Source organism: Saccostrea cucullata, unplaced genomic scaffold, assembly GCF_032062105.1.
Source record: "Saccostrea cucullata isolate Sc308-1 unplaced genomic scaffold, CSIRO_AGI_Scuc_v1 ctg2485, whole genome shotgun sequence".
Taxonomy (NCBI): Eukaryota; Metazoa; Mollusca; class Bivalvia; order Ostreida; family Ostreidae; genus Saccostrea; species Saccostrea cuccullata.
The window spans coordinates 94890-107421 of record NW_026926606.1 but is presented as its reverse complement, the minus strand read 5'-3'; the positions used below and the strand labels follow the sequence as shown (position 1 = coordinate 107421).

Sequence of the window (12532 nt, the reverse complement as noted above, 5' to 3'; positions counted from 1 at the left end):
AGCTTGGATTTTAGAAAACCGTTAACATCTTTTTCAAGTAGAATATCCAAATATGAATCAGATGTGATGGATTCTGTGGTATTCTTTATATTGAATCGACATAAGAATTCAAATAACAGTGTGTTAACTGAAAAAATGTCATAGATATACAAAATGTTGAGCTGAAGGCCACAGCAAGTGCTATTTCATTCCAAGAGATCAGAAAATAAATAAACAGATTAAATATATTATTTCATAGATTTATTGGGTTGAGTAATTTAAATAAAATATACATTGCATTATAATACACTTATTGTTTGTTTGTTGTTGACATTTTTTTGTCTTTGTTAATGGTCCTGGTTGCATTATCTTTGTTATTTATCCTGACTGTGTTATTTGTCTTTCTTTGGGTTTAATTCTGTATCCAGATCCTCTGTTTGTGATTCCATTTCCTTGGTTAACTCATCAATTTTATCAATATCCTTCAGAGAAAACTGGGCTGATCCCCTTTGTAATGGTTTGGGCTGAAAAATGGCGAAACAAGAAATTAGCTTTGTGAACCATGTGCAGCAACAGATCTACATTCTGGAGAAATGTGAGTAGAAAATATATAAATAAAGCTTAAAAACATGTGGGCAAAAAATTTTACAAAAATTACTGTTTGAAACTTTAAAAACCTGTTAAATATTTCTTTATCAGAGAATTATGACTACATTTCACATCAAATAGTTCAAAATATTGCGGGGAAAAAAGTCTGGCTCCATTGGGCTCAATAAGTGCCTGAGCCTGTATTATAAGATGATCTCTGTTAGACTCAGGATAAATTGTGTTCTCTGATAGATTTTAATATAGTTTTAATTGTGTGTAACTAAGACTGGAACTGACCCAACCTGATACTTTGTATAACTAGAAATATAAAGGAATATCATATAAATACCTGAGAAGGATGCGGGGACCAACCAATGAAATTTACAATCTGAAAGGTAGCCTCCAGTCCCTCCTCTGAGCTGTACATTTCTACAACAAAATTACCATATACATGTAATTGGAGTCAGTCACAAAAAAAAATCAGAGATAAAGAGACAGAGATAGAGAGATTGTGTGAGGGAGAAATTGTGGTGTGTTTACACAATTTTTTAATAATTAACTAATATACTCTCACAAGATTAAAAAATTTCTTTTAAAGAAAGTCTGGATTACATGTACTTGAAAACCTTATCATAATCAAGATTTTTACTCAATGTTTCTATTCTAAAAGATGAGCTTTTACAACGAGAATTTTACCTCTGTATTTTTTCTCAGCTAATTCTATTGTTTTACGATAAAGCATGGGCCTCCTTTCCCAGACACAGTTATTTTCTGCCATGCCTGATATTAAAATAAAATCATTACTTTAATGTTACCAAAGGCATTCCACTGATAACTAAGATAAATTTAGCAGAAGTATTTATTGGATCATGATTCTGATACCTTTCAAATCCAGCATTAAGGACAACATGTTCTCATAAGTTGTTTTTATTTCATCAATATCCTGTGAAAATGAAAGGGAAAACTTAGAACTCATAATAACATACATGTATTTGTTTGACCACTTCTTTATAAGTATGATACATGAAAGCAAGAAAACCTAATTCATGAAAATATGCTATGTTTTATACAATTGCCACTTGTTTAATTTTAAAGCATGCTCCTTTTGTGAACAAACTGAATACTGCTTTAGATCTATCTTTTAGTATTTGTATAACTTCTCACTTTACCCTTCAGTACTATCAGTACTTTGATTTATTTGGCACACTTACAATAGTTAACATGGTGAATCCTGCTCTGTTTAATAGGTTACCTAGATCACGGACATCAGTGAAAGGTGAAATGTGTGGACTAATCCCCTGTCAATCAAACAAGTACAGGAGTGATTTGTCTTCTTTAATTGCATTCATTTTTCAATGAGCTTGGATAATGCTATGGACTTTGTATGAATTAAAATTAAGTTTCATTCATGCTTCACCATTTTCTTTTTTTGAATTTATGAAAGTATTGAGTTCTGTGTACTGCCTTATTGTTGAGAACCAGTTTATCCTGGTACCTACCCCCTGTATTTCCTGTTCTGCTAACTGCAGAGAAACCCTGAGTTCAAACAGCGTGTCACCACCAAACATACTCCCAATAAATGGACAGTCCGGTTTTAAAGCCTTCTGAGCCTGTTCAAAGAGACAGTAATGGTTAACATTTTCTAGACATTTCTGGACATGGTCAAGCACAAAAAAGCCTATTTCATTACCATGATTACTGTAGTATTGCTCACTATATTAATCTCAGTTTGCAGATTATCAACTTCCATTGGTCTTTAAAAGTTTTATATTGCAATAATTAATTTTTGTACATTTTCTGTCCAAGGAATTCAAAAAAATTGTTTAAAGATACATGTTCATTTAATAATCAATCAAAAATGAACTTTATTCATACACATACTAGTACATAAACACTTAATACTTACAGCCTTGAAACACCCTGGTAAATCATTGACCCAGTGTAAGCTGTCAGCAGACAAAATAACATCTTACAAATACAGAAAAATAAAGACCACTTACTGTTTTTCATGTGGAATATTTTTTTTTTTAGTGCAAGGTTTAACACAGAAAAGAGAAATTCTGATACTTTACATATGAGGATGAGAATATTCTTCCTTGCTATAGCTTGACAGAAATAACTGTCTCTTATCAACTTCTGGCCACACTTCGATCAGTACTCACCTTAAACTGCTCACAATTACATCCAAAGAATTCTCTTTAAATGGGAGAAATTCTTCATCAACTATCAGTTTTTGAGTAGGAACTTCTGGTGAAACCTGTGCTTGTCTCTAAATAAAATTTAATAAACTGTGCTTGATTGTGACTAACATAGAAAAAGAATTTCTCGTTTTTAAGATACAAAATAAGTTGCAAATGGATTACCCGGTATATAAAAAATAATTATGGGAAAAAATGCATGGTTTCCTTCATTAGGTGAATCATTTCAATTGAGTATGCATTAGATAATATGCATTTAAGTTACCAGTAATTTTTCTGAGAGTTCACACTGATATAGAAATTTGACGGTATCTTTTAAAACATGACGGGAAACATATCCAAGTCCAGAACCTAGATCCACTCCTATGTCAAATTCTCTACAATTCAAAGAAGAAAAATCATAACAGGTATTTATTGTTATCTATTTAACTTTTGGGGGCACTTTTTGTCTTTTTTAATGTCTTAATTTATTTGGCTGGGTTTTTTTTCTTGCCTTTAAGTTCTTTTAACAGCTAGGAGATTAATAATGTGTTTTTTACCTTTTTATGTCTAAAAGTCTATCATATGTTCTGTACCCAATCTGAATGATGAAAGACAAAATATTATTACACAGTTTCTAAAACATGTAAAAGTAACTAGTTACTCATAAACATTTCTACAGGTTTGGCACAATCTCTTGATTTTAAGCTGTATAGCGTGGTTCAGCTTTATTGTGTACAGTGTACATATCGCTTTATTAAGCTATTCAGGCCCCAAGACCATAAACAAAATATTCAATTCTTTGTAACATATCTTCATAAAATGTTGCAGGTTTGTGTAATATACTATTTCATAGGTATGTGGAAAATTTTGTTTCACTATCAAAATTGTTTCAAAACTTCTGTTGATTTTAAATTCTGACTTAAGTCTGTTCTCAGTTTATGGTCTTCTGGTCTTGGGGCCAGAATAGCTTGATTTAGTTATTTTATTACATACTTTTCTCAAATGAGTTATTTTTTAGCATGTGAAAAAAGTACAAATAATGAAAACTGAAAGCTATATGAATAGTCAAATACTTGAGACTTCTCTATTTCCTACAAAAACATTTTTGTGAAAAACTACATGTAAAAAGTTTTATCAGGTGATTGTTCTGATTTTAATGTTAGCTTTGCATTTATCAATTGCTAATCAGCAAAATCAAATGAGTCCATGCATGATTGCATGTCACACTGAACAATCAAAAATTAAGGGTGCGTCGATTTACCGAAATGGACACAAATGGAACCCAAATGGACCCAAATGGAAACTCAAATGGACCCAAATGGAAATCAAATGGACCCAAATGGAATATAAAATATATATACTATATCGTATTTCAAGTTTTTACTTATCTAAAATATAGAGAATAATGAAATTATAACAAATAGAGAATATTATAACATCATTATTTCTTCAGTTGTATTTGCAAAAATGCGATTTAATTCTATTTGCAGTAACTATTTTTGAACATACTTGATACAAAACTGATGTATTTGATATTTTTATGGCCGTAGGAACGGAGGGGGGGGGGGTGTGGAGGCCATGCCACCCCCTGCCCCTACCCCCAAATAATTTTGCCGGTTTATTGGATACTATGAAAACTTCATGTTTCAAAATACAATATTACAGATTTTTAAGCTAAAAAAATCCATTTGTAACTGTAAGTTCATTTATTTTCATCATTTAGATAAGTATCAAAATACGATAATACATATTTAATATTCCATTTGATTTCCATTTGGGTCAAAAACATTTGAGTTTCCAAAGTTTGGGTCCATTTGGGTTCTTTTAACTTCCATTTGGGTTCATTTTGGTAAATCGATGCGTCACACCGAAAAAAAAAATAGATAAAATTGATTTTACATTGTGACTTTCAAATTAGTAAAGAGGGAATCTCTTCAAGTCTTGGCCACAGGGACTTAAGACAGTTTTAGCAAAAGTTGGGTAGAGGCTATATAGTCTAGAGTCTATATACTACCCAATTTTGCTAAGACTGTCTCAAGTCCCTGCATGTGGTCTGGAATGGCTAAACAAATATGCATACCAAGCATAATGTCAATCACATCTGTGGTTCAATTCTTCAAGTTTTATTTGATAAACAATGTTACTGAAACTTCTAAAATATATAGAGCTATAATCTAGATTCAATGAATTATTCGGTCTGGTGAATAAATATGGCATCAAAATAATTCCAACCTCTTCTTTTAAGAACTGAGAATCCTCAAAATTTGGCATCATTGTAGACCTATCTCTTTGTAGCCGTTTGGCTTTTCTGTCAAATACATTCATGATATTTTCGGTCTGTTTTGTGTAACATCTTTGTGCAGTGAGTTCGCGTTTCCTCTTCAAAGTATTTAAAAACAAGTGTTTTTCAAGGTAAGATATTGCTTGACTTAAGATGTTTCTAGCCATTTTTGAACCCAAATTTACATAACAATTGGAGGATAACACTATTTGCCAAGAATTTGCATTGCAGAACGGTATAATGAAGTTAACCACTTTTCACGGTCAATGTTGTGGACATGGGCGCAGCCATATTGTTTTTTTTATGTGAATAATTTGATAGCTTATACATAAAATGGCTTAAGGTATTGTCTTGAAATGTTCTGAATAAGTACTAACTTTGTTTTGAAATTACAAATAGCTGGGCCTTAATGCAATAAGTATAATAACAATTCGGTGTCAAAATTTTAATTTCAACAAAATAAAATTAATTTCTATCTCTATTCATGTAATTTTTGAACAAGCTATCTAAAACTACGTGAAAATCTTTCAAACGTTTGAAAAGGGGGTTGTTACAACAGCAAATCATAAAAAGAAGGTTAACGCCGATCAACAACATCAGCGCGCGAGAGGGACTATGTTTTCAAAATAACAGAAATGGTTTGTCTTATTTTTGCAATGATATAAAATATTTCACACACATTTTTTATTTTACCTTGACCATGTCATCCTTTAAAAAGTATTGCAAACATTAATATATATCCACGTTAACATAGGTAATGGAAAATATACATGATATAGTTCACAATATTGTAAGTCTCGTTTGTATTTTTAATTTTTTAGAGAGACTTGGTTCTTAAAGTGTTAATCATAATGCAACTTATCGCCCAGTTCCAATATGTTAAAAAACTCACCTGTCAATGTTCTTTTGTGTTATTTAACTTTCCACATCCCAAATTGAAAGAAACTTATTGGATTCTTATTTTTGGGGTTTTTCAGTCTTATAACAGCAAAAAAAGGTCAACAATAAAAAATGATTTGTTTCATGTACTCTGACCGACCTATCAAAGTCATGCCTATCCAATCCTGACTTTGAGCTAATTCATGTAATTTTTGCTTACAAGTGCCTTTTGTGACTTAAAAACTGTTCTTTTGTGTTGTGCCGATATATTATCATGCAGGCATAAAGTATGAAAGATGTAAAAGTTAAAACAATAACAGTGTGCAAAACAAACCAGAAGAATGAGGTAGCCTATGGGACTGTTTGTAATTTAAACACACACAAAAAAAAGTAAACACGTAAAAATGCACTCTTTTTTATATTCATGTTTATAATTTTGTACATTTTCATTCATAAATATACAGGCATATATTTCTAATCGTATTTATTTTATTGATGTAGTTTATATACCTATCTGTTACATTCTCATTTTTACCTTCTCAAAATAAAGTACAAAATCAGTGTCCGTGCTTCACAAAATATGTGCCGTGTTTATTTTCATATTCGTTGTATATGAACTTCATTCAAGTTTATGTTTGTGAAGGACACGAACTGTTAAATTATCTTTGTTGCCTTCCCTTTTATGACTTTTCAAAGTTCACTTTGTGTTTAGTGTCACCTTCCAGTAAATATTATATTTTATTTTGAGATAATTTAACACAAAATATACAAAATATAAAACTATAGATTATTTCATTTTTAACTACATGTTTGATATATTTTGAATAAAATTTTGTCACAAAAAATGTTTTAGAAATGTATATGATTAGGGTTAGCATTAGGGTTGGAGTATTTCAAAGCTCAGAGAATGTAACTGTTTTAATCATTTTGGGTTGGTTTATGAAATTTTTGCTAATAAAGAACAGGAAAGTTTTTCAAACAAAAGTTTGGATGAATCAATCTTTGTCAGCATACAAACTTTAGCGCCATATTTTCAGGGACAGGTATGCTAGAAGTGTTCCAAAAACATTAAAGACTCTCCGAGTTTGCGAATTTTATATTAGATATATACAAAGCAAAAAAAAAAAAATTAAATACCTACCTACCTAGTACCTACCCACCTTGAAACATGTGGGTCAGAGTACATCAAACAAAAAATTTTTAATGATAGCCTAATGACATCCAAAAAAAAAAATCCATGTTCAAATGGATTTCTAAACTTTTATTAAATAATGCATGAAATTCCTAAGCTGTAATACGTGAGACTGATTCAGAAAGAGATAGACTTCTGTACAAGCAGTTGAGTTAAAATGCATGATTCTCCTCCGTTTTCAAACTTCATTATTAATTTTTTTTATGCATTTACAGGAGAGCTATTTGTCCCTATCTCATGCAACAGAGTCAGAGTTTTATCTTCCTCACCCAGAACAACGTTCCTTTTTGACCAGTACCCCCGCCTACAGCTACTATGGCAACCGTGACCACTCCGTTAGATCAGTTGTACCCCAATGTCACCTTCAGAGGCCCCCGACAGAGACACACAGGCTGCAGAGCCAATCGTGTAGGCCGATACTGATTCACAACCAATCAGAACACGGCTATCAAAATCAGACAAATCTAAGAGACTCCTTCAGTTCCCATGGAGGATGGAGAAATTTCCAGCAACATGAGCTGCGTACAAAGTCATGTAGTGTGGATCTATGTCAGGACAGCTTTTGCTGTAACCGGTTTCCACAGAACAACGTTCCTAGAAATGGTTTTCACAGCCCCCTCCCTCATCAGCAGCCAGTGGCCGGGGTGATGCGGGTTATTCACGAGAACATGGATGATAAAGTAATGTCCACGTCGGATGAGAACGAGAGTTTTTCCGAGGCGTCAAATATCTATCCTTTGCGCAACAATGAAAAAGAGAATAGTAAGTGTAGGAAGAATCTTATAAATTGATTTTTAGATGAAAATTTTAAATCTGATTGTTAAGGGTTTGTGTCCATTTTATAAGAAAAAGGGTGATTGAATTGTGATATTGATCTGAGGAGGAACAGTCTAGTAAGATAATTAGCATGGTTTCAGTTTTAATTTTTAAATGAGCTCCATCATAAATTATCGATTTAAAGTGTATACACTTATTATGTAATCTGTGTTTCAGGTAGTCTAAAAGGGAATTGTGGGAGTGAGGTAAGATATTCATAAAACTCTTATTATACAGGCCGGAGCTTATCATGTTTTAAGTTAAATACCATTTTCACTGTGAAGTTACCTATCTGAGGAGAGTAAAATTTTTTCTGTATACCTGTTATTACCTTTATATTTTCCATTGCTGATGATTTAGTCCCTTTTTCAGGTGACTTCTATCCCAGAAGCCCAGACTCTTTACTCTTGGATCATCAAAGTTTTACCGGATAACTCAGGTCCCTGTGTTGAAGGAAAGCTTAAGTATGTCACTGCATGTACCTCTCTAGAAAATTTTCTATACCTGAGTCAGATAAATTTGTTTATATTATTCTAGTCCCAAGTATTTAGATTTACATGGATATACAGTCAAACCTCATTATATTGAACTTAATAGGATCGAAAAAAATAATAAAAACATTGAGTTATCCAAGGATTCAAGATATCGAGGGTACTACATTTACAGGCTTTTTTTAGTGCTAATTTTATTGTTTCATATGGTTATCTCTTATTGATCAGCAAAAATTATCTGAACTTTTTCTGTTTATCAAAAATATATATTTTTACGAATACCAGTGACCATGGTGAAATGGAATTTAGTGTTATCATAGAATATCTGGCAACCTTACATTTGTTTATTGTAATTATAATCTGTTTTAATGTTTTCCTATTGGTTGATTGTAGAGAGGATGATGACACGTACTGGCATTCCAGTCTGATATCGGACAGGCTCGAATCTCACCTGGTCATTACTGTCAGCGGCAAGGTGTATCGCTTAATGGGAGACATGGAAATCGAGGACGCTCACTCAGGAGGTCAGATTTAGGTCAAAATTGTATGTAATTACCCATCTAGGCATCTACTGTAACATTTACCCATCCAGTGTAATATTTACCAATCCACTCTAATTTTAAATCTTACAGTGAAATTCAAAACAATGATTTGATTGTGTTGTATTGTAGGGTTTGAATGATTTGGTTGTGTTTCATTGTAGGATTTGATGATCAAACAATAAGAGAATTTCTGTCTGGTTTCCCTGTTCACTGGAGAGAGGTGATGGACATGTTCTTCTCTGGGTAATTATCTAATTTTCCCCCCCTTCTTCAAAGAATGGAGGTTGCAATGTTGAAATGAAATTTGGTGTACAGATTTATCATGAGAATATCTAGGCCAAGTTTTGTTTTGGGTATGATCAAGTCAATTTGGATAGAGTTATGCCCCCTTGGACTTAGGAAAATCAATGACTCCACCGTTCTTCATATGATGAAATGTTTGGTTTGAAATACATGCATTTAATTGATATCTTTGAATTTCATGAAACATATCTTTTCAATAAAGCCTTGATGCTCTTTTAAAAGTTTTAGCCACTGAAACTCAAAATTTGCATTTTAAAGACACATATAATAAATTTCTTCTTTATATTTCAGAGGATCGTCAAAGTCTAAAGTTAACCTATCACAAAATGGTATCAATTTTACATTTCATTTTTATTTACTGTAAACCAATTATTATATGCGTCATTTTTTATTCGCGACTGACCGCTGGAGAACTAATCCGCGACGATTTATTTCTGCAAACAAGTGGTCATCTTTTTTTTATTTCCACAAGTATTTTATATTTTGCATCAAAATTTCATATCCGCTCATAAACTAGGTAAAATGCTACCGTGAGTACTGCTTATGTATTATTTAAGACATTCTGTGGATTACATCTATTTAAAATCTTATATCCGCACCTAAAGAAGGTAAAATGTTACCATGAGTATACTTCTTATATACGCATTATTCACGACGCTCGAATGAAAATTGTTTTAAAAAATCGAAGAGATTTAAGTTGGTTTAAAACTTTCAAGTGTAAAAGTACCTCGTGCTAATTGGGTAATTGATGCTTTACAAGACCTACATAGCCAAAGGGCAATTATTATAAATGGTTGGGACGGAGCAGGACTAGGCCATAATTAAATTTTATCTGTCTGTGACAATAAATGATTAATAATAACATAAGCTGAAATATTTATTGACATTTTAATCGTTTTAGACAAATATTTTTAGATTTTCCATTCGTTTATATATTTTTTCTGAATGTTTGTAATAAAACTTCAACTGCTTCTAGAACAAATTATTTTGCTAAGTATTTGTAAATAATGTTTCCTCTATCACGAAAATTAATTGTCGCGGAACTCGATGATATTTATCGCACGCGTATAATACTTGGTTTACAGTACTTTATTTTACATTCTTAATTTCGTTTTTTGATTGTGGAAATATCTGATCAGATAAATAAATCTTATTAGACAAAATTTTGGAATACACAGCATCTTGATTATAGACAAGTTTCCTTGTAATATTGTTGAATAATTGAGATTATCATAAAACTGGTAATTACTGTTTTCTGTTTGATTGATTTATCATTTTCACGACGTAGATGCTGCAGTCGATGATGATGTTGAGGACAATGTGAGTTTATTGGATGAAACATTAAAACCCTCAGAGAAAACTCTCAACTCAGAGGAGGAAAATCAAAAATCAAAAGACGTAGCCAAAACAACAAAGAGAAAGGAGAAATTAAAGAAGGATGTCCCCAAAAAGCCAGTCACAAAAGTCAGGACAGTTAAGTCAAAGGAGAAAGTCAGTCAAGTGAAGGAGCAGTCATCTATAAAGTAAGAAATGTTAGAGCTGAGGCTAAAATAGATACCCAGGTGGTGTACTATTTAGGGCTGGGTATTGGCCCGAGATTTTGTATTGCGATATATTGCGATATTTTTAACTGTATTGCGATATGTATTGCAATATTTTCAATGTCATAAAAATTGCATTTTCTTACTTTATTTACTTTAATTTACATGCAAAATGTACATAACATGATAAGTAACCAAGGCAAAAATAACAATGTTGTTTTCATTTAAGATATGCTCTGAAAAACTCCCACAAAACAACTTCTGTCTTACTGTTTGGCTTAATAACAAACTTTCATAAGTCCATTTTTATATTTAATGACAAAATTCCTTATCTTAGCATATTTTAATATATCGATATTACAAAATCGTATTGCGATATGATATTATACAATTATGGACTTCAGTGTAGGTCAATATGTGGTTATAAGGACTCATGGCAATTGATATTGACCGAAGACACAGAAAGTGATAGTGACCGAGCCTGCGAGGTCGCTATCATTTTCTGTGTCTGAGGTCAATATCAATTGCCATGAATCCTTATAATCACTGAAGTCCATAATAGTTATATTATTTAATCACTCAAAGTGAATGCACTGACACAGTCCTAACTAAACAGACTTGGCTGTCATTACTTCACAATGGTTAAAAACACACTTCTCATACTATGACGTCACGTTTTACATAACTTCAGTGCAACCGAACGCTGTGTTGTGCGTTATCATTTTCCGCCAACGCGCTTTCCCGTCGTTATCACAAAAGGAGGAATGTCACGTGACGTCCTTTCAGCAAAGGAAATCTACGAAAATAATCCTCTTATATAATATTTTTATACCCCCGCAAACGAAGTTTAGGGGGGTATATTGGAATCACCATGTCCGTCTGTCTGTCCGTCTGTCCGTCTGTCTGTAGACAAGATTTTGTCCGACAGAAACTATTGGATGGATTTGTCTTAAAATTTATACACTTATTATTCACCATATGAAGGTGTGCACCTGGGATTTTCATCATGATTGGATGATTTTTCTGCATTTTACAGGCGTTTTTTGTTTTTTATTTTGTGTTTTTTTTTGGCTCATAACTAGAAAACTATGTTAAAATCATCAAACTTGGACAATTTATGCATCTTGGGTAGACGGTGTGTCCCGACCTATTTCAAGGTCACTGTGACCTTTAATTTAAGTGATTTTTTAAAAAAAACTAAGTGTTTAAAATTTTAAATTTCATAATCCTAAAAAATGTAAAAATATAGTTGTATCCTTATTAAAAAATGCTAAATTAAGTAAAAACTTATTTTTTATCATATACTTTAAGGCAAATTCTGTAACAAATGTTAATGATTTGAGAGGAATTCAGTTTGTCCCAGGGGCATAATTATCAAGCACTGGTCAAGGAGAATTTTTGATAGCAGAAATGTGCATGTCAAATTAGAGAGAAATAAATGAGTTCATTGTCGGGAGTTAACTGGCAAGAGCATCATGCAGTATTATCTGAATTCATCTCTTGGGAGTTGGGCAAAAAGAAATGGCCTTATAGTTGCTTGTGTTAATTAAGAGTTCTTGATGGCTGTAGTTCAGATAAAGATCTTTCAATTGGTGTAATGTAATTAAAACAAACTGATGTTTTAGTGTATGATTAAAACTGAATTAGTATTGTATAATATAATTAAAATTAATTATACATGTGTTCATTGAAAAAAAAAATTACATTTTCAATTTTTATATATTTGCAACAAATTGCAGT

The 12532-nt window shown here is 32.1% G+C and overlaps 2 protein-coding genes across 4 annotated transcripts in view; one reads left to right on the top strand and one right to left on the bottom strand.

The window, feature by feature from the left end:
• Nucleotides 1-297: 297 nt before the first annotated feature.
• Nucleotides 298-5320, bottom strand: LOC134272215 (arginine-hydroxylase NDUFAF5, mitochondrial-like). The gene is made up of 11 exons (XM_062754462.1): nt 4980-5320; nt 3305-3345; nt 3031-3142; nt 2730-2836; nt 2474-2513; nt 2067-2177; nt 1779-1865; nt 1450-1510; nt 1264-1347; nt 917-996; nt 298-503 (listed from the first exon to the last, which is right to left on the bottom strand). The coding sequence occupies exons 1-11, from the start codon at nt 5193-5195 to the stop codon at nt 372-374; spliced, it is 1071 nt and encodes a 356-aa protein (XP_062610446.1). The 5' UTR covers nt 5196-5320; the 3' UTR covers nt 298-371.
• A 256-nt stretch (nt 5321-5576) lies between these two features.
• LOC134272229 (mis18-binding protein 1-like) overlaps nt 5577-12532 on the top strand; it is a 36712-nt gene continuing 29756 nt past the window's right edge. For all 3 annotated transcript variants that reach the window (XM_062754479.1, XM_062754480.1, XM_062754478.1), the window contains exons 1-8: nt 5577-5666; nt 7315-7861; nt 8093-8121; nt 8288-8379; nt 8800-8930; nt 9110-9191; nt 9543-9580; nt 10540-10774. In XM_062754479.1, coding sequence (XP_062610463.1) covers nt 5664-5666; nt 7315-7861; nt 8093-8121; nt 8288-8379; nt 8800-8930; nt 9110-9191; nt 9543-9580; nt 10540-10774 — 1157 coding nt within the window. In that variant the 5' untranslated portion in view covers nt 5577-5663. The remainder of the gene's footprint in view (nt 5667-7314; nt 7862-8092; nt 8122-8287; nt 8380-8799; nt 8931-9109; nt 9192-9542; nt 9581-10539; nt 10775-12532) is intronic.